Source organism: Pseudopipra pipra, chromosome 2 (assembly GCF_036250125.1).
Source record: "Pseudopipra pipra isolate bDixPip1 chromosome 2, bDixPip1.hap1, whole genome shotgun sequence".
Classification (NCBI taxonomy): domain Eukaryota; kingdom Metazoa; phylum Chordata; class Aves; order Passeriformes; family Pipridae; genus Pseudopipra; species Pseudopipra pipra.
In genome coordinates this window covers 62,242,488-62,268,548 of record NC_087550.1, presented here as the reverse complement: position 1 = coordinate 62,268,548, position 26,061 = coordinate 62,242,488, and the positions used below count along the sequence as shown (strand labels likewise).

General features: G+C 36.6%; 1 protein-coding gene across 3 annotated transcripts in view; it reads left to right on the top strand.

Annotated features, from left to right (window-relative positions):
• Positions 1–26,061, top strand: part of LOC135410521 (RCC1 and BTB domain-containing protein 2) — a 36,012-nt gene that overhangs the window by 4,625 nt on the left and 5,326 nt on the right. Inside the window, exons 2-12 of one of the 3 annotated variants that reach the window (XM_064647307.1) lie at positions 4,493–4,553; positions 7,032–7,190; positions 7,642–7,792; positions 9,843–10,009; positions 10,692–10,850; positions 12,408–12,515; positions 14,477–14,619; positions 16,393–16,583; positions 19,615–19,741; positions 22,751–22,887; positions 23,468–23,598. In XM_064647307.1, coding sequence (XP_064503377.1) covers positions 4,515–4,553; positions 7,032–7,190; positions 7,642–7,792; positions 9,843–10,009; positions 10,692–10,850; positions 12,408–12,515; positions 14,477–14,619; positions 16,393–16,583; positions 19,615–19,741; positions 22,751–22,887; positions 23,468–23,598 — 1,512 coding nt within the window. In that variant the 5' untranslated portion in view covers positions 4,493–4,514. Of the gene's footprint in view, positions 1–4,492; positions 4,554–7,031; positions 7,191–7,641; positions 7,793–9,842; positions 10,010–10,691; positions 10,851–12,407; positions 12,516–14,476; positions 14,620–16,392; positions 16,584–17,010; positions 17,108–19,614; positions 19,742–21,482; positions 21,627–22,750; positions 22,888–23,467; positions 23,599–26,061 lie in introns of those variants that run through there. The other 2 variants (XR_010428717.1, XM_064647308.1) reach the window with 2 other exon arrangements.

The window sequence follows — 26,061 nt, the reverse complement described above, 5'->3', positions numbered from 1 at the left end:
CCTAACACTTATTTTTAAACCATTGGAAAGTTGAAAAATCATGCCCTCTGTTTTCTATCCTATTTTCTCACTTCTTTCAAAATGTTTTCCGCTGATATATTTGCTCTTCGTTGTAGGCGCATTGAACTTCTATTGAAGGATGTTGCTAAGTGTGGGTAACAGGACAGTGTTCCCACTGTCTTTCTTGCTTTTCATGTGCCCATGTTTCTTTTATGTGTTGCTTAAATCTTATCCTTCACTGCTTGTATTCATGGCAACCAATTTTTGTTTGGGGGTGATGATGATACTGGAAAGAAGGGCTTTGCAAATAGGCTTCAATCATGTAGCTCCAATACAGCATACTGCATGTAGGCGAACCTCTGAAAACTTCAGTAGGGTTATGCTGGAGGTGCATCCCTGGAGCCAACAGGTGGAACTGGATGTCATGCCAAAAGAGAGGTGGTGTCTGACAACATGTTTCTGACTAAAGTTTTGCCTCTGGAGATTGAGACAATAAAGCTGTTTTATCTCAAATAATTTTAATTACATATTTCTCTAGCAGTTGCCTACCTTGCAAGGTCAAGGATGTCAGTCTCTTAGACTAAATATTCCTGGCTTTAAGAGTTTCTTGGATCTAGCTTCTAAACTGCACGTAGATTTTCTCGTGCAATTAGTAGGCAGACAGTGGAACTTGCATCCGGAGCCAAGAATTCACAGTCTGGTGTCATGAAGCAAGAAGGGAAGAAGAGAAGATTATGCTTTAGTTGGAGTCAGCAGTTTTTCAAACAACCGGTTGCTGTTTGTCAAGGTCTGCAATTTCTTGGTTATGGAAAATGCTGCATCAGTGGAGGAATGAATGACAAGCTGAGTTCTGTCAATTTATTGTCAGCACTAGGTGAAGTAGTGACATTTCACAGAATCAGAGAATCACAGAATATGCTGAGTTGGAAGGGACCCACAAGGATTATCAAGTCCAACCCTTAGCCCTGCACAGCACCATCCCAAAGACTCACATTATATACATGAAAAAGGAAGATAATTTTGAAAATATTCTTCCTAGAAAGGAATCTCACCCGTTCAATCAGAGCACATGTTGGCAATATTTCTGGTCTTATCTCTCCTGCAAAATTGCTTGGACAAGGTAGCATCATGTCATGACTACTTCAGTAGGAAACTGCTGAGAAATCAGGAATAGAGAAAGTTAGGTTCCTTTCCTAAAAGTCTCATCAAGTTGCGTTTTTTTCTGTGACTTTTTCCTTTTCCTAGGCCTGTGGTTAGAGTTCTTGGGGAAGAAGCTGCAGACAGACCTTTGATTTGGCAGATGAGACTCATAAATGCTGAAGTTAAGTGGGAGGAAATACTAAGTGGAGTTCTGAAAATTTTTGTTTGCTTGCCAAGTTCCTAGAGAGAGAATCTACAAGAATGTTTACATTCTAATGAGTCAGTGAACCAGTTTAAATATTTAGGGTTAAATGGTCTTAGACTGCTTATAGAGCTTGGCTGTTAGAATTAGTACTTTTATGTTCCTTAACTCAGTCTTATCTGGACTGCAGAAGCATGTGTGATTTACCCAAAGATCTGTTATGGTTGGACTGAAACTAGGGTCAGAACTAAGACCTAAACTCAGACTGCCAGAGTATGCTGTACAGATTCTTAATTGTTCTTGGATTCCAGATAAGAGAATGGTGAAATTTTAACATAAATATTTTTGTATCAAAATGCTGTGCACTTCCTCAAGAAGTGGATGTTTACAATAATGATGTTTTTTCCTTTAGATCTGCACTTTAGAATTTTTTTTGCGGGAATGCAGCTAGTGAAAATTATAGTTTTAATATATGGGAAATATTTTTTGCTTGCCCTTTTACTTTCTAAACTAAGCATTGCAATTTTTTTTAGATGTAGTGGCTAGCTATTTTAAAGTAAGGCTTTTTAGCAATTCTGTGAATATTGTAAGATTTAGTAGATGAATGAACCCAATAACTTGTCTGAGATAGCTAGGATATGTTTTTCTTCTGTACCTGATTTACTCAAATATACAGGGGTTTTCTCTTCATTTTGATGAAAATACTGTTTTTTCCGTGCTTCACTCTGCATATACAATGGTTATTTTTCTGGAGGGAGAATTCTTACAAGTAGGCAAATATGAATCATCACTAGTATTTTAAAGGTATACAGATAAGAATAATACTTAAACAGGTGTAATATTATTTTTTTTCTCTGTCTTTATTTTGGGGATCCCAGGGTGAATATGTACTCTTAAATCAATTACAGGTTTTTAGAAAGAACACCTTTGCTTATGCAGACATGTGGCAACCAGTACATACTTGTATTAGAATACATGAATTCGAATAAAAGAATAAACTGGTATAATTTGAGTCACCCCGCGTACTCCTATGGTATTGCTCAGAAATAAGGTGTCTGTGTTTTCAGAGCAAACCGAAAATGGAGTTGCAGGGTAATTTTCTCTTAGTTACAGAGAAGATAAAACATAACTTTTGAGTTGCGAGGACATGTAATTGATCTTTATTCTTGAGAAGTCAGGGCAGAACTTCGTGGGGTCAGCATCTTTGTGGGGACTGAAAAGCAGTGAACTGGAGCACCTTTTATTAAGTAACTGAGGTGATTAGACTCTAATGTACCTTTCTTTATACTAACAAATAAAGTGCTTTTAAAGTCAAACCATGCTTTTGTCTGAACAGATGCAATTGAAGGGAAATATTAGAAATGGCAAAATCACGGATATCAGTTATGTATCAAATGGCCTGAGGGAGAAAATGTGGATTTCTACATTTATTTAAGTTAGAAAATTAATTGTTAATAATTATTTCTTTGGGGGCTGAGCGTAGGCTAAGGATGGCCAAGAAGTGGGTACCATATCAGCATTGCTAGGCAGTGCTGTAAATTGATACTGCAAAATATTGGATAGCCTTGATAATCAGTTTTGCAGTAGGACTACTCACATACTTGAAATTAAATGTTTCAGAACTTCAGTTCAGTGGTACAGTCCTGCTCAGGCTGTGGTCATGCCAAAGGCCTTGATTAGATGAGTTGTTTCTAGTTTAAGTAGAGAAGACGTACATAAATTCTTGCGCAAGTAAGTTGTTGGAGAAAATAAGAAAATAACAAATTGCTTAACTGCAAGAGCTCAACAGGTTACTCTATTTTCATGAAGTTGCAAAGCATGGTAAATGGCTGTCTGTGTTTATTTAGGGCTCTGCTCGGTTGCACCTGTGTAACTGCCTGGTGCCATTTAATTCTTAGCTGCTGTTCCAGCTTGGCACAGATACCTTATAGGTCATGTATCATATCTGCCAGCACTGTTTGGTGCTGGGATCCCCAAGGTTATCTCAAAAAGCAATAGGTGCTAACCTGTAGGCAACTGTATCAGCCCTTTAGTTTCTCTAGTTGAAAGGGAATATAACTTAGCTTCAAGTTATTTCAGTTTGGTTGCGTGTCTGAGCCTTAAGCTCAAAGTCAACATGGACAAGAGAGTAGCTGGACTTTCACACGAGCTGAATTTATCATTTCATGTTCAAACTAAGTGTATGAAATACACTGTGTGTATGTAGATTTGTGAGTTTTGTTAAAGAGTAAGCTTAACAGTGTGCATATTCAGTATAGCTGAGCTGCAGCAATTAGTTGGGGTTTTATTCATTTTAAGTAAATAATTTTTTTTGTTTATTCAGTAAATTAAATTATATTTGTTAAATCATTAACATTTATAGTACTTAAATCATATGAATTTCATGTATTTTATGCCCTTGGCTTAGGTCTTATGGCATGAAGTCTTACATAAGAAACATGTTGAGCAGTAAGTTGGGTCATTTTATGTAGCTGCATTTGATACTCCTTTTAGCATGATATTCCTCTGAAAAGTAACTCAGTAAGTTGGTAGCTGGTTTATTGGATGTTATTTTGCCTGTAGTCAGAATTTTACAGACATGTAATTTTAAGTAATTATTTTCTGGCAATATTTTCTGAAGTAGAATGAATATGTTAAGAACTCTCAGTAAACCTGAACAGACCCAAATATTTTTCTAACACTGGTTTTCAGAACGTAACTGGAATAAAAGCATTTGAAGGCTTAGGCCAGAAATTAATACTCTGGCCAGTGTGCTTTTTCTTTACATAAAGAAATGTCTTGAAGAATTATGTCAGCAAGGTTCTCAATACTGCAATAAAAATACATTGGAGTATTGTGTTCATAAAACATCTTTCTTTCCAATCACAGAATGATTAGTTCTACTACTTGTTTTAGAAAACCTGTTTTGTCCAAGAATTAATATTTTATGAAAGAATACAGAAGTGCAGAGTCTGTCTAACTGATAATTGTACAGTTGAATATAAGAGCAGAACTGAGTGAGCTTTGTTTTCTCATTTTCTCATTCTCTTGTTTTCTCATTCCACAGAATCAAATAGCTCTGGCTTAATATTGAGCCAGTGTGTATAGTTTCATAATGTAGTTTTGCAGCAATATGATATGGTGATTTTAACCACAGTTCTCTCTCTGCAGGGGGACACAAGCAGAAATCCATATGGAGGATGAACCTCCTCCTCAAGGAGTCAGTGCCAAGGTCAGAGTGTGAATTTGTATTGAGAGTTCTGTACTGCTCTGCTCAAAAGGGAGAAGCTTGGTTCCATTTAGCAGTAGCTTAGTAAATGCTAGTAACTTTCAAGATAGACACAAAAGCTATAGGTAGAAGAAAGGATACTGGCAAAAGAAATCTTGCTTAAGTGATCCACAAAATATTAGAAGAACAATATATTCACATGATTCAGGTCTGTGTCCTAAGATTCAGATCTAGCTCTGCCTTTCATGACTTCATGCAATATAATGAGGGAACTGATCACTTATGGGATATAAATATTGGCAGGCTGATAGTTCAAGCTGTTTCTCATTTTCTTGAAACAAAATATAATGGAGAAGTGTGTAAGGGGAGAAAGTATTGAAAGGTGAAAGAGTAACTCTTACTGAGTTGAATGTAACTAATAATTCCAGAGACATGATTTAGATTATGCATATTTTTTTGTCTGATAAAGTTTTTGTTAAAAAAATATCAGTATCATAAGTATGTCCTTGACTGCTTATTATAAGATTAGTTAGGGATTTTTCTTTCAGTGTATTATTTTAGTGTTAAGAAATGCTACAGTTTGGGGTTTTGTTTAACCTACTAATTATAAGGGTAGGACTTGAGTGCTTTCTAGAAGGAAGTTACAGAAAAAAACTTTTCTATTTGAAATGAATGGGTTCTGACCCACTGAGCATTTGGAATTTAGAGCCCACATTGTAAAGAAATCAATATATTATTCTAGTAAAGGAATCTGTACAAATGAAGGACACCCTGACTGTCCTTTTGAACCTCAGGCTTCATCAGTCTTGAGCAAAAGTGGGATGCAGCTTTGGTGATGCAACTGGAAGAGTAGTCTGTGATGCTTTCAGTATCCATTATCATATTTTAAGAGGGCTGTAGAATTAATGCTAGCCTCTTGACATAAAACAAATTATTCTGCAAACAGCAGATGAATGAAGACTGATTCCGTATGGATTCTGGTCCTTCATCTCTGTGAAGCCTGCTATGCGTCATGGAGGACAGCATTTGCTTGGATTAGCTTGCACCTACTTGCTCGCTGACTTATTTAATAACATAATGTCTGTTTGTCCAGCTGACTGCTGCCAAATGGATTGTGTCAGCAGAATCTTACTTCCCTTTCACTTGCAAATTTGGCTGAAATTGGTCAGTTATTTGCTGTGAGGAGATGGAGAAAGAACTGGTGTGATCAAAACCACAACTTTTTTTTTTTGTGAAGATGACCAATCTTCCTTTCCTCTTCTCAGAAGTATATAATAAAGAAATGTGTCATTAGGTGATATTTGTTTCTTTAAAATTAAAAATTTCCTTTTAATTCAGGATTAATTTAGGGTTTATATTTTGACTTTCAAATGTTATCTCTATTTCTGTGTATTTTTTCATAGTAAGTGATATTGTTATGACTGACATAACGTGCTTCAGACTCCAAATTAGAATTTATTCACATCTTTGTTTCAGTCAGAGGTACAAAAAAATATGTAGTGTAATAGATCATTTTATAAGTCTGCTTGAAATAAACTAATGATGCAGTCCTCACTGTTATGTGGTAAAATACATCATACCTGTGGTAGGTAAAATCTATTCTTGCTTATCTTCTGATTTGGCAAGTAAAGTTTTTTTCCCTCACATGGAGAGCCTGTTTCAATTTCAGTGAAGAAAATTTGATGCACACACCATGCAGAATTTGTTATTAAATGTTGATACTGCAGCATTTTTCTGCTTTATGCTATACCAAAGCAGTAGAAATGTTGCATGAGATTCAGACATTAGCTTGACTGGTTTTAATGTTAGGACAGATCTGTTACTCCTTTCCTTTAACTGTAGAATTATAATCTGTCCTTGGATAAGCTGGGAAATGTTCAATTGTCTTTTTTATTTTATTAAAAGTCTACTTACTTAAAATGTAAATATTCTTAGGAAGTTCCCAAAGACTCAATACTTGTTGAAACGCAGAAGTAAATTTCAGAGGTAAAGGCAAAAACTTGAGAAACTTTTTCCTTTCTCAAGTTTCCATTTTCAATGCATAAAAACAAATGTGCATATTTTTCAAAGATAAGTATATTCTTGGGCAGACTTTTTTTCTGGTTTCTTCTTTCAACAGTAATTTTAGCCCCAGAGGAAAATACACCAATTTCAAGTTCTGAATATATACTTTATAGTTTATATTAGAATACTGTACATTGAGTTCTATAAGCTAGCAGTCATGTTGTATGAATATAATGAAACTATGACCTCTCCATTTAACTTCCTATATGGTACTTTTCTCTATGAATATAGATCCCTTCTTTCTACATCATGATATATTTTGTTTATTTTAATGTCTTCCTTTCACATATTGTTCTAGAATTAAAATACTGATTTGTGGCTGAAAAAGGAGGTAGTGGTGTTTCTCTAATTTTTTACTGTGCAAAAGCATATATTTCTCTCTGTCTAGGTATTTGATAGCATTTTTTATAATACCAGGTCTTGGAGGCAACATTATTGTCAGCCCTGAAGATGCTGGATGTTGGGAAATGGCCAATTTTTTCTCTCTGTTCCCAAGAGGAGCTCAAGTTAATTCGTCAAGCCTGTGTATTTGGCAGTGCTGGTAATGAAGTGTTGTATGCAACTGAAAATGATGAGGTAATTGTCCAAGAGTGTGTATGAACGTGGCATGTTTAATCACTTATGTATCAAGTTATTCTGCAAGCCAGTACTATGATAGTATACCTAGAGAAAGTTTCATGCAAAATTGTCTGATTATTTTGTTTGCTACTAAAACATTTTGAGTTAAAATTAATGGCTTCCTATCACAATCAGAGGATAAGGAGAAGATGGAGTCTGACATTTCTTGCAAGTGCATAGTGACAGAATGAGACATAAACTGGCAGATGGGAAATTCTGATTCAGTACTAGACAATAAAAATTACCATAAGAGGGGTTAAATCCTGGAGGGGTTGTGGAATTGACTGGACACGGCCTTGAGTCAACTGATCTGTTTAGGTCTTTGTTGAGCATGGTGGGTGGACTAAGTGACCTTTGGAGGAGGCTCCATTCCAACCTAAATTATAAGTCTGTGATTCTTTTATAACAGGTTTTTGTGCTTGGCATGAACTGCAGTGGGTGTTTGGGAACAGGAGACATGCAGAGTACTATTGAACCAAAGAGGTTAGATTCCCTATGTGGCAAAAAGATAGCCTGTCTGAGTTATGGAAGTGGCCCTCATGTTGTTCTTGCTACAGAAGGTAAAGTATTATCTGAATATTGCTTTTTCTGATAGTCCACTTTAATTCATTCAGCAGGTGTGAAAGGTCGGTACTGGTAACACAGAGAGAGAATTGTGAAAGGTATTCTGAGCTGTTAAGTCCAACATATTTTCATTGGTGAATATGACATGTCAGCTAGCTTTGTTCGTAGCTTATTATCTTCAAAAGTTTTTCAAGCTCTACTTTGATCTTGTAACTACTTGAGGATGGGGTTTCTTTCACTTTTCAGTTAAGTTTGGAACTTCCGATTGCTTTTGAAATGCATTAGTGGCAATATTATGCCCATATGTTCTTGTGCCAACACTGTTCTTTAGCTAAAATTGATCTTTTCTCTCCAGTACCTACTTTTGGATGTGCTTTTAAGACCTGTTATATTGCCTCCCAGCATTTTGTTTCCTGCATTGACACTCTGTTATCCACATCGTGGTAGTGGCTCCTCTGTTCATAATTAAGTACATTATTGTCAAAGACAAATTATTAATATTGTGTTCCCAGTGAGGTTCTGCTAGAGCCTGCCTCATGATATTCACATTTGTCTTTCTTTCTATATTAATAGAAGTGTTTTTGAGTAGTCTAGATTAGATGACTAAAAGTAGGTGAGGGGAATTATGCTGTTAATGTATACTTTATATTAAATTATGTTTCACCATTTTCTGTAGTCCTCATGGCAGATCATTTTGCATCCTTTTTTTATATATGTGTATGTATTATTCTGAGCTCTGTTGCTAGCAGTTCTCACTGATACACTCATACTTCTTGCCCAGATGATGAAGTATTGCAAAAGAGCAGGTTCAGAACTGATCCCTGATCATTTTTACCCATAACTCCATTCACATGAATCACTTCCATTCAGCATAGCCTTTTTTAACCTACCCTTCAGAGAGCCATTATGTGTTTCACAATTATTGTGTTAATTATTGTCATTTCCAGTATGTTTCTGTGTGGCTGTTTCACTGAAATGTGTATTCACATGTTGGTCAAACAAAGAAAATGTTGTTGACTTTTTACAGGATAAAGTGATTAGATTTAGCCAGTTATTATAGAGAAATATTGGTTTAGTGTAGCATATTTTGCCTTTATAGTTCTGAGGGAAATCTTCTTAGGGATAAGGAGTTTGGTGATCTCCTTAGAAATCTGATGGAGTTGTATATCAAACCCAGCTCTCCTGCAATTATGGCACAATTTGGGTTTAGAAAATGATGATGATGATAATAGACAAGATGAATGTGGGACAGCTATTCATCAAGTCCTGCACTACTGTAGCTAGAGGACACTTGATTTAAAACAGATAAAGGAAAGTGAATATGAAAAGGTGTTAAATTCATAGATAAGAGGCCAATCTATGTACATTAAAGAGAATTGGAAATACCTTGTAATATCTGTACTCTAGTGATTGTCAATGCTTGGGAACTGCAAAGAGTGACCAGGCTTGTGTTTCCCTTAAACAGGAGCTTTTTTTGCTATTGCCAGTTGGAGACAGAATTTTGCACTGGGTCAGCCATTGGTCTAACACAAGCAGACATATCTTGCAGTCTTAATTTTACTAGCATGTTTTTCAAAATACAGGACATGAATAGTATGTTTAAATAATAAGTAAATAATATAATTTTTATTAATAAATAGTAATAGGTTTTTCTTACAAGCATCCTCATGCGTATTGTAAGCTTGCTATTTGAATTTTCCAAAGTGGGAAACAGTGCCAGGGCATAGACAAGAAACTTTGATTGTCAGTAACAAAGAAATTGAAATGGGAACTTTTATTTTCTGTATTGCACCATCCCTTTTCTTGTAGCAATGTTTTCCTTTACTATGACTATGGTGATACTATCCTTTTGCATTTGTGTTTAATGCTATGTGAAGGTAGCACTGATATGTCCGTGGGCTGAAGAGCCCCAAAGGCCATATATATATTTATACACTTAAATATGTATATTGTTATTGACTTTGACTTTTCAGTTTGTAGTTTTACATTGTGTACTTACTGGAAAAATAGAGATTTTTAAACCAGCTCTTTGCATTTTTGTTGTAGAAGGAGAAGTGTATACATGGGGTCACAATGCTTATAGTCAGCTGGGCAATGGTACAACAAATCATGGTTTCGTTCCCTGTCAAGTCTCTACTAACTTGGTGAACAAGAAAGTTACTGAAGTTGCCTGTGGCTCTCATCATTCTATGGTGTTAACATCTGATGGAGAGGTGAGAATAGAGGGAGTAAATACCTATTTTCTCGTAATGAAACTCACATGTGTGAGAAACAGGAAAACATTCTGCACCTAGAGCATTAAAGCTTGCTTTTTGCTGTCTTCACTGTGCTGATGCAACACAAATGTTTGATAAAAATGGATTTAAAGTGCACGGGGAATACTGGTTTTTGTGCCACATCTTGTAATACCGAATTATGATTTCTTTGTAGAAGGAAGCCAGTTCCTTCCTATGTTGCATTCTACTGTAAATGCTTAATGGCATTAAAGCTGACATTAATGTAAATTACATTCATATAAGGAATTCTACTTGCCAAAGTAAAAAGTTTCCTGTCATGTACTCTGAGGTGCTGTTTGTGCCAGTTAGCCATTCTACTTTGAGTTCTGGAAAACTAGAAATGGATTCTTCCAGCATTAATGCGGCTGTCATGTTGCCTCTTACCTTTGAGTGGAGGAACATAAAAGAATGGGATATATAAATATTTAGATTGGCGTATTTTTGTTAGAAACTATTGAATTGTAAAGCTACGTATCTTCCTAGTAATTTCCTAGTACTAGAACACATCCACTTGACCTTAAAATATCGTTTTTTATGCATATTGCTTTTATCTCTCTTGAATATGTACTTTGAACTGTACGTTATATAGCTATCTTTTATGACAATTGTCTTGCAACAGGTATACACATGGGGTTATAATAACTCAGGCCAGGTTGGATCTGGTTCAACAGCTAATCAGCCAATTCCTCGAAGAGTTACTAGCTGCCTACAAAATAAAATAGTTGTTAATATAGCTTGTGGACAGATGTGTTCCATGGCTGTGGTGGAAAATGGAGAGGTAAGAAATTTGAAGTGAATTTTTGGGCTGAATTTTATTTTATGTAATAATTTGGCATGTAGGTAATTTTGAACTTGGTAGTAATGAGCTACTTCTCAGAAAAGTATACCTTTCCAGAACTCCCTCAAGTCTACCTGCTTGTGCTTCTCCTAAAAATCTTTGTCATGAATTGTCCTGCACGTTCCAACTTACTTAAACACGTCTTCTTATCCATGCTGATTGTAGTTTCTTCTTTAGAGAGGAGGTAGAGTGAAACAGGTAAAATTGTTCACTAACATTTGGTTTAAGGCTTTTCAGTTTCTGTACTTTCTCATAAAATTTAGCAGCTGTTATTTTATATCAGCTATTGAAGTTGGCTTTGAGCTGTAGGAGTTCAAGTATCAAATTTCAAGTTTAATTAAAAATACAGTTCTGAAGTAAAAATAGCATTGTGAAGGTCAGATTTTTATACAATCTGGGATTAAATCCTATTGAATATATATGTGTGTATACTTAGCATTTCATGCCAGCTGCATTTTCTTATATGCAAAAGTAACTAAGTTTATATCACTGATTTACTGATTTTTAGAGCCAATATTATATTCTAGTAAAAATTAAGGTGCTGATTAATACATTTATCCTACTGTTGTCTTTAGCATTCGTAGACAAATTATTGTCTATACTAGAATCTTAAGTATTGAGTGTGATAATAATCAGTGAATGGTATTTTACTTTTCAGTGCTCATATACACACACCTTATTTCAAGAGAAAACAAAGAAAATAAAAGTATGTTGGGTGTATTTGTTGTACTGCAGTACCCCTTGTGTCTCTGTCATACTTTTTTATTCTCCTTGCAAAGATACAAAGAGGCTGTAGAGTTATTGTTTTTTCAGTTCATGTGAGCTGAAGATTTTGGACAGTCTACATCCTCTCTAGCTCCATTTCTCCAAGCATTTCAGTTTAAAACTAAGTAGCTATTGATTGTTTGCAGTAGAACATATGTCACTGAAATTATCAGAGTTCAGTATTTTCCCTTTTTTTTATGTTCAGGGTAAAGCTGCCTACTCAAACAGTTGTGCAAGCTTCCAGTTTATACTTGTTTTCGTGTGTTTTCTTTTCTGTTAGAGGATTTTGGAATGAGAAATTAGGTCTGTGAAAAAGGGAAGTATTATGCTGAATTTGCTCTGTGCTGGCAGTCAGGCATACGAATCACTTGTTTTCTGTTCTTCTTATTAGAATATTGTAGTCTTATGTAATCTAACTCTTAAAGAGCAAAGTGAATGTGGAAGTTGAGAATTCTATGTGAGTTGGTATTTTAAAGAGAAATGGCATCCAAAATTTGCAGTGCAGAAAAACATGTATATGTGTATATATGTATGCTTATACAGGTATGTATATGTGTGTATGTCTGTGTATCTACATGTAAAGTACATATAGAATGTACTTTACATTCTCTGAAATGTGGGGAGAGAAATATTGAAGAAAATTATTGTTATTCAGACTCTGAAATAAATTATATTGCTTTCAAAAGAAGGAGATAGTAGCAAACAGTTAAAAATCCCTGTCTCTCTTCTAAGGTCTATGTCTGGGGTTACAATGGGAATGGCCAGCTTGGACTGGGCAGCAGTGGCAACCAGCCAACACCGTGCCGAATCGCAGCTTTGCAAGGCATTCGTGTGCAGCGGGTACGTGTGTGATGCTCCATGGCAAACCCTTTATGAACCACTGAAAGTATCCTAAAGGCATATGCTACATTTTAAGTACATAGTCCTCTCTCTCTCTGTTTAAAGTGCCATTTATCAGAATAAAAAAACATGTATCCGAAGAGTCTTTCTAGGATATCCCATTCTTCTTTAACTCCTGCCTTCATTTCTGGAAAATTGCTGCAGTTTAGCATTTTGTTTGTCTTGCAGACTGAATTTCAGTTTTAGAAATGCAGTCCAGCCACAGTGACTAACTGGTGTTTGGAGTGAACAAATTGTCTCAAACTGCTTTTGGTCAATAGTTGGTATGATTTCATGGTTAGTCTTGGTCTTTGGAGGTTATTACACTGTACCAAATAGCTGGGCTGCCCTCAGTGTAACTAGCAAACTGATAACTTCTTTTAACTGATAAGAAATATTTAAAGTATCTACAGAATTGGTACTGAAAGTTTTTAATTGATTTAAGCAAAATAGAGGATACTGTTTGTTAGAAAACAGTGGTTTTGAAGATAGCGAAAAGTTACAAGTGTTTTGAACTTTGGATCATATTTATTGCCTTTGCTCAGGGAAATTAGGGATTTTTTAGATATTTTAAAGGAAACTAATTTAATTACATAGTTTTACATTCAGTGCCTAGGATGTAGACAGGAGCTTTTCTGGTAACAATTGCTGATGGCAAGTAAAGTAATAAAGTGAGTATTATGTTCCCCTGTATTTATTCTCCTATTTAGAGAGTGAGTGCTCCAGTAAGTTTGGCTTAGATCCTATTTCCATCCACTTCATTTGCTTGATATTGATTAGTACCATGTTGAAGACCTCCAATCAGTAAATAAATCAAGGATTTACTTCATTTAAAGCACATCACATGCTCCATGTGTGTCAGTGGACTAAATGTACTTGCAGTATATATGCTTTGCAGATTATATAAAGGTACGTGGACTAGTTTTGAACAATGTAGATTGGTTCTTGATAGCCATCTAGCTTTACTAAGTTACATTAACTCAATCAGAGCAAGACTGTTGCTGCTAATGTTGCCACTGTGTATCTGTCTGTATGTGGGGCATGTGCTGCATATGTAGATTGTAAAGTGGATATTTGAGCAGCCTTATGTGAGGTACCTGAGAGGGCAGCTCAGCAGGACGGCCTGGGTTTCTACAAGAGGTTTTGAGCTCACACAGTTGTGTGCTGCCATCAAGATGGAGAGTTTTATGTCCTCCCTCTCTTTCCTGGCTGATTGCTCTGGTTGCTTACCTTGTGTGGGCACCAGTGGTCCTCAGACCCTACTGTGAGAGTTTTTTTTCCAGTAGTGTAAGTTCATAGGATCACAGAATGGTTTGGGCCATAAGGGACCTTAAAAGTCATCTAGTTCCAACCCCCCTGCTATGGACAGGTACACCTTCCACTGGACAGGTTGCTCAGGGCCCCATCCAACCTGGCCTTGAACACTTTTAGGGTTGGAGTATTATCTCAGCAGAGGGTCCAGTGAGCATTAGAGCGGGCACAGGGAGGGGGTAGTTTTGTGTGGCTGGAAGTCAGGGACAAGAGGACCAGACAGGGAGACCTCAGCTGTTTTTACAGTGGTAAGCTATTCACACTGGAGCAGTTGCCCATAAAGCAAGGTCAGTGCAAGACAGACAGTCTTTATTTTTCTGCATATTTTTTGTATTTGTCACATAGCTTTCCTTATTTCTCAATTTCCAGCTTTTTTTTTTTCTTTTGCTCTGCTCTTGAGATTATCTATCAGGATGTCTCATTGGTGTATTTTTTCCTCAAAGTGACCTCATCTACTTTCCTTTCCTTTTAAATAAACTTATCTCTATTTGTAATTTTTACACTGGTATAATATCGATACCATTAACCTATAGCATAACATATATCTGTCTGTATTAACTTACTGTTACATAAAAATGAGATTTTTTTTTTCTCTTTATTTCTCCTTGTAGGTTGCCTGTGGCCATGCACATACATTAGTGCTAACAGACGAAGGTCAGATATATGCCTGGGGATCCAATTCATATGGCCAGTTAGGTACTGGGAATAAAAGTAACCAGTCTTACCCTACAACAGTTGTTGTGGATAAGGACAGGTAATACTTATAGTCCTGCAGTCAGACATTAGTTGACATACTCTCAGGAGAGGTACAGAAAATTATGGTATTTTTAATCTATTTTTGGAAGAAGTAGCCTGTAATTTTTTTGCAATGGTTCATCTGCTCAATGTGAACAGAATTTTCACTGAAAGTTCTTGAATCTGCCCCATAACCATCCTTGTGAAAGAAAAACTGGATGTTCCGAGTCTGAACATGCTGTTTTCTGCTCTGGCTCACACTGTACTTAATAGGCCCTAATTGCAGTTTCCCTTCAGTGGTGTAGTTTCACGGTTTGAAGTCAATGATGAAAGTTTTGTTGTCTCTGAATGTAAATTGTGTTTTAATATGCTACTTTGAAAAGTGCGCAGAAAAAATGAAGAGTGGACATCTGTAATTGTTATGTGTTGTTACTGCTATTATATCTGGCTCATAATCCAGGAGAGAGAGAAAGGGAGGAGTTCTTTCTTGGTATTGTTGTCTAAAAATTAAGCTTAGATTTTTGCAAGCTAAATATTTTCCTTTAAGTCCTTGACAAGTAGCAGGGCAGTTATTTCTATTGCTGTTGTAAAGCTGTGTATGTATATGGCCAGAAATCTTAATCTGTTCTAGACCGAGGTCTTGATTTTGGCCTCCTGTTGTGAATAATAAGACAAGTGAGATGTCCCTCCTAACATTGTGTCTGTGTACATTATTGTAAGGAAGTGGCATCTCCACTCTGGTGATGAGACATGGCCTGATCTTGAACATTGCTATTTCTTTGTGTGTGTTTATGTTTTTGCTTAAAATGTAACTGATTTTTTTTTCCAGACACTTTGACAGCAATTAAAATGTTACAATAATTTAGTACAAGTTTTAGTGCTGTATGCTGCCTTTCCCTTTTGTTGGCCAGAATATGCATTCTTAGTGTCAGTGAGAATATTGCCTCACTAAAGCCTGCAAGATTTGTGCATGCAGCTTTAAACAAGTTGTTTCCCAGCCATTTTCCCCAGGCAGCTGGGAAAACAAGTAAACAAGCAATAGTTCAGACTGCAGAACAGTGGATTGTGTAATGTTGTCCACAGTGGGAGTCTTGAAGTCCTAAATCAACCTTAGGATTAGAGAGATAGCCCAACTAAAAGACACTCAGAAACAGCTGGTAAGTGCTGTTTGGTTCTAATTTTTAATTTTCAAAATGAAAATCCATTAAACATAAGTAATAATAATTATATGAGTAATGACAATTCAGTATTAAAAATTAAAAGAAGTATATTTAAATTGTTAGTTTATAACTGTTGCCAATAAGCAAGCAGAAAAAAAGGTTTTCATTAACTTTCAATTATAAGCCAAAATGCAAATTTTATTTTTTTTTTAAATGCCTCCTCATTTCCTTCTTAATCTTCTCCAAGTATTTGTTCTCTACAGCTTAATGCAGGCACTCACCTCACTGCCCAGCACCACTGAGGACATTCAGAGACCTGAAACTCATCATAGCTTTGCTTGAGGGAGCCAAGGGGGTCAGCAGAGCATATCCTGCAGCAGATACACAGCTCTGCTGCAACAGTGTCTGCTCGCTCCCAAGTTGCTTTTCCACAGAGACACTGAGTGCACGCTATTTGAAGAAACATTGATAGCCCTTTTGATTTTGCTGTGTCTGATCAGAAAATGTTCTTGCTTACATGCATGCTTAAAAATACATTTTTGCACCAGAGAGAGGAGAAAGTAGTGTATTTACTGCATTTTGTTCTTATGAGAGTGACTTGCTCTAATTTCTTTGTTTGCTTGTAAATTCAGAGTTATAGAGATTGCAGCCTGCCACTCTGCTAACACATCAGCTGCCAAGACCCAGAGTGGCCAGGTGTACATGTGGGGCCAGTGCCGAGGGCAGTCCGTGACCTTCCCCCACCTCACTCACTTTGCCTGCACTGACGATGTGTTTGCTTGCTTTGCTACCCCTGCCGTTATGTGGCGTCTGCTGTCAGTAGGTGAGCTTAAATATTTTTTGTTCTGACATCTTCTAAATAAAATCATTAGTTCATAAAACAATTGCATGTAATTGAAGCCTAAACTTAGTTTCTTGCAAAAATTTATACTGGAAAGCGTAATCATAATCACACATTACATATGTGTAAATGGAATTGTAAAAAATTGCTTAAGCCTGATGGCAGAGCTAAATAACTGTCTGTTTTATTGATGTGGTTCATTTCTAAGGGGAAATGCCTTAGGTTTGAGGAGGGGTGGGTGTATAACCTCTATGCGTTACTGTCCAATGGTGTGGGTGGAGAAACCGAGTTTGAATTTGGAGATTTGAGGAAGCCATGCAGAACTCTGAGGAATGCTGAAGCTTTCTTTGATGCCTGTAAGTAGACTACTAAGAGGGACTACTAATGGGACCCAAATTCCCATTTTCAGAATTAGCCACAGGCACTTAGAGTCTCATCACAAGTAATCATGACCTGGCTTCTGAAGAGACCAGTTGCTGGATCGCAGATATTTGATTAACATTAAGGTCTGTCTTGCTGGCCTTGACTAGAAAGAGTTAAGTATATACCACTATCTAACAGAAAGCTCATTCTTCAGCTACAGTTCAATCTTGTAATGGTTGCTAATAAAGTTTTGCTGACCTAATCAAAGATTAGGTTGTCTATGGGTGTCATCTGGGAGCTTAAGCTAAAAGCTAGAATGCAGCAATTTTTTAATTTGTAATTTGAACTGTACTGAGTCCATCATGCTCCATCCCATTTCTGTAATGCCTTCATTGTTGCTCTTGTGTTGCTGTATGGCACCTTGGCAGTAATTTTTTACTGTAGCAGCTGCCTGTTTTTTGGGGAGTTTTTTTGACCTTGATGTCTTGGTCACTTTGAAAATAACACTAAGACACTGTAATAACATTCTGCCAAAGCATAAGGTGAAACCTTACAGGAGGAAAAGGTTACTTTACTTTTAAACAAAACTAGTTTCAGATGCACTTTCAAATTTGTGGCACACATTCTCATATGTGCCAAATGGTCTGTCCAGCATCCCGGCACTAAAATGTGTATTCAGGTGATCTGAGGGTTCCTTGTGATGACACAGGATAAAGGATGCTGGCTATCAGGCCCTTTTCATGTCTCCTGAATTCCTTTTAGTTAGTGACTCTTTGCTGGTTTTGGATGTGCCTTTTTGCATGCTCTGGGAGCTGAGAGTGACTAACCTCTTCATCCGGTCCCCCCTTGGCAAGTTGTCAGGACTGACTCACTGTTGTTTGTCATCTGATCTATGCGTGGTGAGAATCCTCAGGCAGCTGCATCCTAGGATCTTAAATTTGCTGAACTAGGTGCCATGGACATCTGCCATGCTTACAGCCCGTCTGTGTCTGTTTTATTCTGGTGCTTCCACACCCAGGCATTCCCATCCACTCCCTGTTTGTGGCAGTTCTAACATTTCTAATGCAGTTCTTAGCACTGACTGTTAAGGCGTTTTCTTGGCTTTGTGCCTTGTCAGTGTGAACGGCCTCTTCGTTTCCTTCCTCTGGCTCCCCCTTAGCTGCTGTAACAAATAAAAGCATCTGTTTTCCCTCTAAGAATTTCAAAGCTGAAAATCTTACTCAGTTTTCCTCTGCTGGCTGTAGAAGTCATCTGGAGATGTGTGTCGGTGGACATCCGGATTGCCACTTAACTTTGAAGGAGAGCTTCAGCTTTGCATTAGTACTTAAAATGATTACTTGTTTGGATAGCAGAGGTCTGAATAAATAAACCACATGTTGTACAAAATAAGAACTAACAAAGCATTTTACAGAATCATTGTTTCAGAAGGATATTTTATTTTATCACTACACTGGATTTCTCTCCCCCACCTGCTCCAATCATTTTACCTGTAAGCTACCACAGTTCAGTAATATTGCCCTAATTGGGTATAGCTGAATGTAAGTGACATCCTCTAAATTAAATGAAAAATGATTGTGGTAAACAAAGTGTAACAGTATCAAAGTGTGTGTGTGTATGTGCTAAGTTTTTTCTAGAGCTTGTGGAGAAGGTCTTTCCATTTCCAGCAGAATACTATTTTGATTTCTAGTTTGGTAGGTTAGAGGACCTAGCATTTATGTAATTTTCTGTAGAGAACAACTAATTACTGACTCACAAGATCTGTATAAACCCATAATATGTGTTTATATGGTAAGAAGACAAAATGTTTTCAGGATTAAGAATGAGGTTTGGGGGGTGGGTTGTTGATTTTTTTTTTTCAGTAGTATTAAAGAGGATAGTTCTCTGATACTGCCAAATATGATGGAGATCTGGATCAGTTCAGGAAGTAAAAGTTTGTATGCAGACAGTGGATGACTTTTCAAAGCTGTCACATGCTGAGTGGGATATACATACAAATATACATAAGACACACAGGAGTATGCAGACGTTCACACAGAGTGCTTCTAGCACTATTAAATCTAGGGAAAACAACTCTTTTTGAATAGACTTGGTTGGTCTAAATACCAACTTAGTGTTGGGATTTACTTTTAGGGATATTGTACTGGGCAGTTTCACTGCAATGCATATGTTGTTTATGCAATAGATTTATTTTTGCTATAAGATAATGTCTCCTTGTGGGAGCATTTTAGAAAATTGTATTGTGATTATTTTATTGACCTTTTGGGCATTTTATAATAAGTAACAATTTTAATTTGGAATAATTTACTCAGTAATGGCTGATAACATTTTTCTATCAAATGCAGCAGTAAACTCCTGGGACTGTTAACTTTTTTTTCTGGCATTATATAGATGAGTTAGAGGAATGGAACTTACAGGTTTTTAAATAGAGATGTTTACTTGGATTAGGAAACTAGTAGGGACTGAAGAAAGCTGCCCTTTCTTTGCTTTTCTGGAACTCATAGAGAACACATCATCTGCTGGGGTTTTTTACTAGCCTTCAGGAGATGTCATATTTATTAAAAGTGTTAATTGCTGACAGATACCCATGATGTTGTAATGGGAGATACGTGTAGTGATTACTACTTACTATTAAGTCCCCTTTTTATTCTAGAGCCTGATGACCACCTAACAGTAGCCCAGTCACTAAAAAAGGAATTTGACAACCCTGAAACTGCAGACCTGAAGTTTCTAGTGGATGGAAAATACATTCATGTTCATAAAGTTCTTCTCAAAATTAGGTAAGTTACAAACTCTATAAACTATATAAACCAAACTGTGTAGCATAGTCCACTGTGCTGAGTAATTACTGCAAAAAAATTCTTGACTTATTTTTACAAACTCTCTTTTCTCTGAGCCATGGGATTCACCTGCTATCCTTCACTGTTAGTCTTTTTTCCTCATTTCATCGCTCCTTTTGATTATCAAACATGCTGCTTTACTACTAGTTTTTTCATCACTTCCCTCCATCTGACATTTATCCTCTGTGCTACCTAAATAGCCTTGACCTTGATTTCCAATAACCTTTTTCTACTGAGGAAAAGGCTCACTTCCTTCTGCTGTCTTCTCAGGAGTTTGAATCAGTTTTTCCTCCTTTATATGCTTGGCTTCCTCCAGTGAAACGACTTGAGGGTTTTGTGTTTATACTTGCCTTTCTTTCCTTCCACAGGACCCTTCAGTTGTTTCAACTATTTCTGTAGGTGCTGTTCAGATTATCTTTTTTTTCCCCCTTTTTTATCAAATTTCTCATTCTGCTTTTTTCAAACAGTCTGACTTTTAAAATGGCTTCTCTTTTGGTTTTTCAGCTTTACAGAGAGACAACATACACAGATCTACAGAGTAATCATGTTGTTATAAACATGCAGAGATTAGTTTGCTGCTGCTGAAACAGTTTCTGCTGGGATATTCTAGAGACACTGCTTTAGATCTCTTCTGCCTTGCTAATTGCTTCTGCTTCATCCTCCTCATTGTTACAATATTTTTTTCTCTTTGCTATCTTCTTTCTCAAAGTGCTTGGCTATCTCATCCTGCTTATCACCAGTTTTACCTTCCTACTTTTGCTCCTGAGTCCTGTTAGTGATTTCTTGTATATTACTGCGTAAAATTAAAATTCCCTGTCAATTCTTGCCTGTCCTTTTTTTGGTCTTTTCTGCTCTCCTCTTACTACTCCAATTACCTGTATTACTATTTTCTTCCCTTTACTGGATTCATTGCTTGTACATTACACTCGTGCCTATAGTCCACCCTCTTTGTTTGGAATGCCGTGTGTCCTCCATCAGATACCTTGGCAACCCTCATGTATCCCCGAAATGTTCCTGAGGTTCTTTTTTGTGATAATCTGACTATATGTAACTTTCCCTTATTTCCTTTTTCTTGCTCTACTTTTCTCAGACTATATGGCATTCTGTGAAGGAGATGTGTCTAATTCTAAAATGAATTTAAATATATGGGATTATCAAAATAATATGGAGGAATAATAAAGCATCAGGCACAGTCTGTAAAATTAATATTTTCTTTAAGTCTCAGATGCAACTGGATGAGAGGATAGTGTATTTAAAATGGTATTTTGCAACATTTGGCCTGTTCAGAGCATTGTCATGAATGCAGTGCCGGTAAAGTTCCTCTTCATTATCCAGTCATTTCTGTACTACTTTAGAGGAATTTTTTCCATCTTGTTCTATTCCTGTTCTTGAACTAGATCCAACTGTTGGTGGTTCTTGGCTTGCAGTGGAGGAGAAATGTCAGGGAATGTCCCACTCAGTGAGAGGCAGCCCAAGCCACAGAAACAGATACATTATGAGCATGTGGGTGGGATTCATCAGCTCTGCATTTAGCCAGCCAAAATTAGGTGTCTGGTCTGTCTCCACTGAGAGATAGTGAGAGGGAGACAGACACTCCAAAGGATGAGTCACTCCAAGATACTTTGCAGACCAGAGGATGTGTACTAACCAATTTTTATTTATTTACTTATTAATCTTTAAGGGAGCAATGTGCACCACCTTCTCTCTGACTTCCATGTGGTGCCATTGGAGCAACAGACTATTCCCAAGGCCTGTTCCACGCTGGATGGATAGCATGGTCACCACTACTTAACATGAGGCCCTGGGAAGCAAAACAGTGGGGTTTGGTCTGCCTCTCCCAATGCCAGAATGTGGTAAAAGACATGCCAGAAGCTAGATAATGACTTCTTATTTCTTTATGATTTTGACTTGAGGTTCCTTTTATTTTATTAGAAGTCCCAAAATACTAAGAAAATAATTTCTTTCAATAACCAGTAAAATCAAATGTGAAGAATTTAAGTGATAAGTTAAATAATTATTGTTCATTTGTATTTAAGTGATACTGTCTTTGTTGTAGTTTTGTCCCAGGGACACTAAAAGAAAACCATCCCACCTTTTATAGAAAAGTTTTAGTAAAAGAAGAGAAAATTCAGATGTGGGAGAGTTCTAAATTAGTGTAGTATAAAAAAGTCTGATTAAATTGTGGTTGTTATAGGAAAGGTTATCAGAGGTGGTGATGTTCATTTACCTCAACAAAAAATTTTGAAAACAATGCATATATTAGGATGTTTTTTAAGGAACAGTAAGTTACAGTGCATTGTAAATTACTGTGAACTGTAAATTGCAGATTACAACTATCAAAGGTAGTGCTTTGTCCTTGTTCATATCTGCCACAAAGTATTCAGACTTAGAAGAAAAAGGTGATGAAAGATCTGAGTGAGAGTGTCTTCAAGTAATTTAATCCTTGAACATAATGTTTAATGCTAAATTGTGTATGGACTCTGGAATAAATGATATCTAAAATTGTTAATAATTTCCCTCTTCATTAGCTCATGGAGAAATCGGGGTCAAATCTCAGAATTGTGTAAATTAATCTGTTATCTGTTATGAGCCAGGTAATAAAATTCATAGTTAATGTATAATGTGTTTAAGAAAATGGCATAAAAAACACATGGGTCATCCTTGTAGATATTATAAGTAGAAATAGAGCCTACCATGAAATATTAATAACAGAATTAAAAATCTGAATTGTGTATATCAGGCTTATTAGCCTTATAAGGCTTAAAGAAATTAACATGTTCAAACCAAGAAATCATGTAGCTAGAGTTTAGGCTTGTGTATTTTGTCTGTTATGACTGATTTTTTTACCAACTTCTTGCCTTTTTTTTGCCAACTTCTTTACCAACTTCTTTACTAACATCTTTCAAGCTTAACTCTTTACAGTATGCACTCTCTGATTGTGTTTTGTAGGTGTGAACATTTTCGCTCCACATTGAATAGTGATGATGAAATTATAGAAATGAGTGAATTTTCTTATCCTGTTTACCGAGCCTTCCTGGAATACCTGTATACAGACAACATTAGGCTCCCTCCCGAAGATGCAATAGGTATTTGGCATAAATGGAAATAACTCCAGGTTACTGTTTCTGAAAAGTTCAAGCTCTGTATCGTAATAGGGTGAGGAAAGCAGGGCTTGTTAATTTTAGTTTTATTAGCACTTAAATCTTGACTTTGGCACGTGTCAGGAAGAAGGGATGCAATAGCAGAAAACATGCCCAAGGAGAATGAGCAGTGGGGATGCAATAAGATCAGAGATGCAAAATGTTCACTAAGGACTCATTGTTTCTCGTATTAAGAACTGGGTTTTTCCCTTAAAAAGGCACAAATTCCATCTTAAAACTCTTCTGTTTGAGTATCTGTGGTGATTTGATCATGAATGAAAAGGGAGCTGTTCCCCAGATGAATTTAAAAGGATGTAAGTCAGTAATTGATGCCTAGAATGAGATGCAATACAGTGAACAGGAAAACAAGAAAACAGAACACTTGCATAGTAATAAAATGGTTCCTTTTTTGATATGTCTATAAAGGACCTTAAAAAATGCATCTAGGGAAAAAAATATAACAGGTCTTTGATTATTTCAGTCTAAAATAATATGGTAATTGATTAACTTAATGAATTTTCCACAGGGCTACTAGATTTGGCAACACTGTATAGAGAAAACAGATTGAAAAAGCTTTGCCAGCAAACGATCAAACAAGGCATTTGTGAAGAGAATGCCATTGCTCTTCTTTCTGCTGCTGTCAAATACGAAGCTCAGGTAAGAATTTCTCTTCAGGCAAGCAGTTGTTTTCTGAGAAATGAAGCTGCTTAATATAAACATAGCTGCATTTCATTGATGAGTCATGATTACTGTAATTTCCCTTTCTGCCTTCCCAGATGTTTGTTTTCTCCTTTTTAAACTATAAAAAACCCAAAAAAACCTCCCAAGAAAACAAAAAAACAGCAACAAAAAAAACAACCAACCAACCAGGTACTAGTGTTTTCTTTCTGGCCTCCTGACTTGCACCTGTGAGTCAGGGTTCTTTATCTGCTTCCTGGCATGTCAGGGCATGGCATGCAAATTTCTCACTGCCTTTGGATTTTGCACTGCCTTTCACTCCTCAAGTTCTACAGCTGATCATTCTGTCTGCCAGTGTCTGGTACAGTCATTGTGGTACTGCCTTTTACAGGCAGTGGGTGTATTTACCTGTAAAGTCCCTCCTTATTTAAACTTGTGCTTAAATAAAGTGCTTTTGCAGTACTGTTTACAGTGAATTGTGCTGACATACAACAAATTACCTATTGTTATTACTCTCCCCATATCCTGTCATCTGGTCTGCCCTTGGCTCTGGAATGTGTCACTAGCACTCAACTTGTTATCAGTGCACTGCAAGCACTTTTTGTTGTAAACAAAAGCTTTCAAAGATGTATTCCTTTTCTCAATTTTTTAGTGCTATGCTGATTGTGGAAATAATGATGTGGTGGGTTTTATTATTCAAAAGGTCTGCTTATGTATTTTAGACATAGGAGACATTGTTATGAATGAACATGTTGTTTGAGAAGTCCTCATCTTTCTTTTAAGGGCTCCTTCTGCTTTACAAGAATAAAATTGATATAGCCAAACAGAAGATTGGCTATTAGAAGAGTCAGAATATGTAGCTGGTTACAATGTTTTTATTTTAAAAAATACTTGGGTTTTTGCCTTTGCCTGGCTGTGAAATGTAGGATGAAGTTTTAAAAGAGGAGAGGCTAGAAGCATAACATGGTGGATCACTATACCTATACCTTCCAGGTATAGGAAACAAATAGAAAGAAGAAACTGAAACAAAAACTGAGTTAAGAATGTTCCAGTAGTCAGTGCTGTATGGTGACTAGAGGAGGTGAATTTGTGTAGGAGTTGCAAAGAGGAGACCAGAAGTCAGTGAGTTCTGTAAATTGAAAGAGGGGATAACAACAGGTTAGGAGATAATAAGATTGTCAGCTGCATTTGTAACCAAGGTATAGTAACAGAGAGCATGAGCAACTGAGGCAAAGAGTTGTACTTTCAGAGTACTGTGCTGGTACAAGCCCAGCATATCAGGGAAGACTGTACAGGAAGGCATGACCCAATGATGTGGTTCTCTTAACAGCAGACTTGTCATTAAAACTTTACCCTGGAGTTTCTCCTGTTATAAGCTTTTCAACAGTTTAAAACATCTTTGAAGCAGAAATATTTTCAGTTGTCCTATATCAGATGAAGTAGTTAAGGAGTAGTTAAAGACATATTTAGGTGTATTGTGAAGTAGTAAAACTAGTCTGGACAGAATTCTAGAGTTTATAACAGCTGAATCACAAGAAAAGGGATTGGCTAGATAACTAAATATGTTATCCTCCTCTTCCTTCTATGGTTCAGTGTTTTACTCTTTCAAAACATGTAATATTTTACATGATTGTCAGATGATGAATTAGTTCCCCTGCTCTGGCTGCAGCATGGGCCAAACTCAGAAGTGCGTTGTTGCCCTCCTCCCTACAGCCACAACTCAGAAAGGGCTGTGGTAGAACTGCTTTGGGGAAGTGCAGCAAAGATTCTCTTATCAAAGACATGGAATAGCCTCTACCTAAGGAATCATGGACAAAGCTAGGATTTTTTACTGTACTACATTAGTAATAGTAACTCCTGGTTTGAGAACCATGTGCAGTGTATCAAGACTTCAGTAGAAAACTGTCAGAAGAAGAATTATGAAAGAGGCCTAATATCTTAGAGGTTTGAAAATACAGAATTCAATTTTTTGCCATTAAATGTGAACACTGCAAGTGAAAGATTATAGTGCTGTGTCACATGCCTTTAACACAGCAAATTAAATGAAGACTGACTTTTAAAATTTAAGATGTATGAAGATACTTTGTTCTATCCTCAGAAAATACAAAGAGTTGCTGCTACAAGTTATTTTAAAGCATATTTCTAATATACTCTGCAGCAAATTTTAATTATTCATTTTCTATACAACAGAATAAAGATACAGTATTTCTTGAAACTGCAAAAGTAGTGACCAGAATTTTTTATCATCTATGGTCCTCTTCATATCAGCACCAGAAAAGGCAGCTGCTGTTCATTTCAGTTAGCATAAAAGTTCACACACTGACTGTAAAGCAACTGAGGTTCTGGCAGTACCATTCAGGTCTGCTGGCATTGTCTTTGATCTTCTACATTTTTTGTTTCCTCTGTGGTTTTTTGCTGCTTCTTCTATTCTCATTCCTTTTC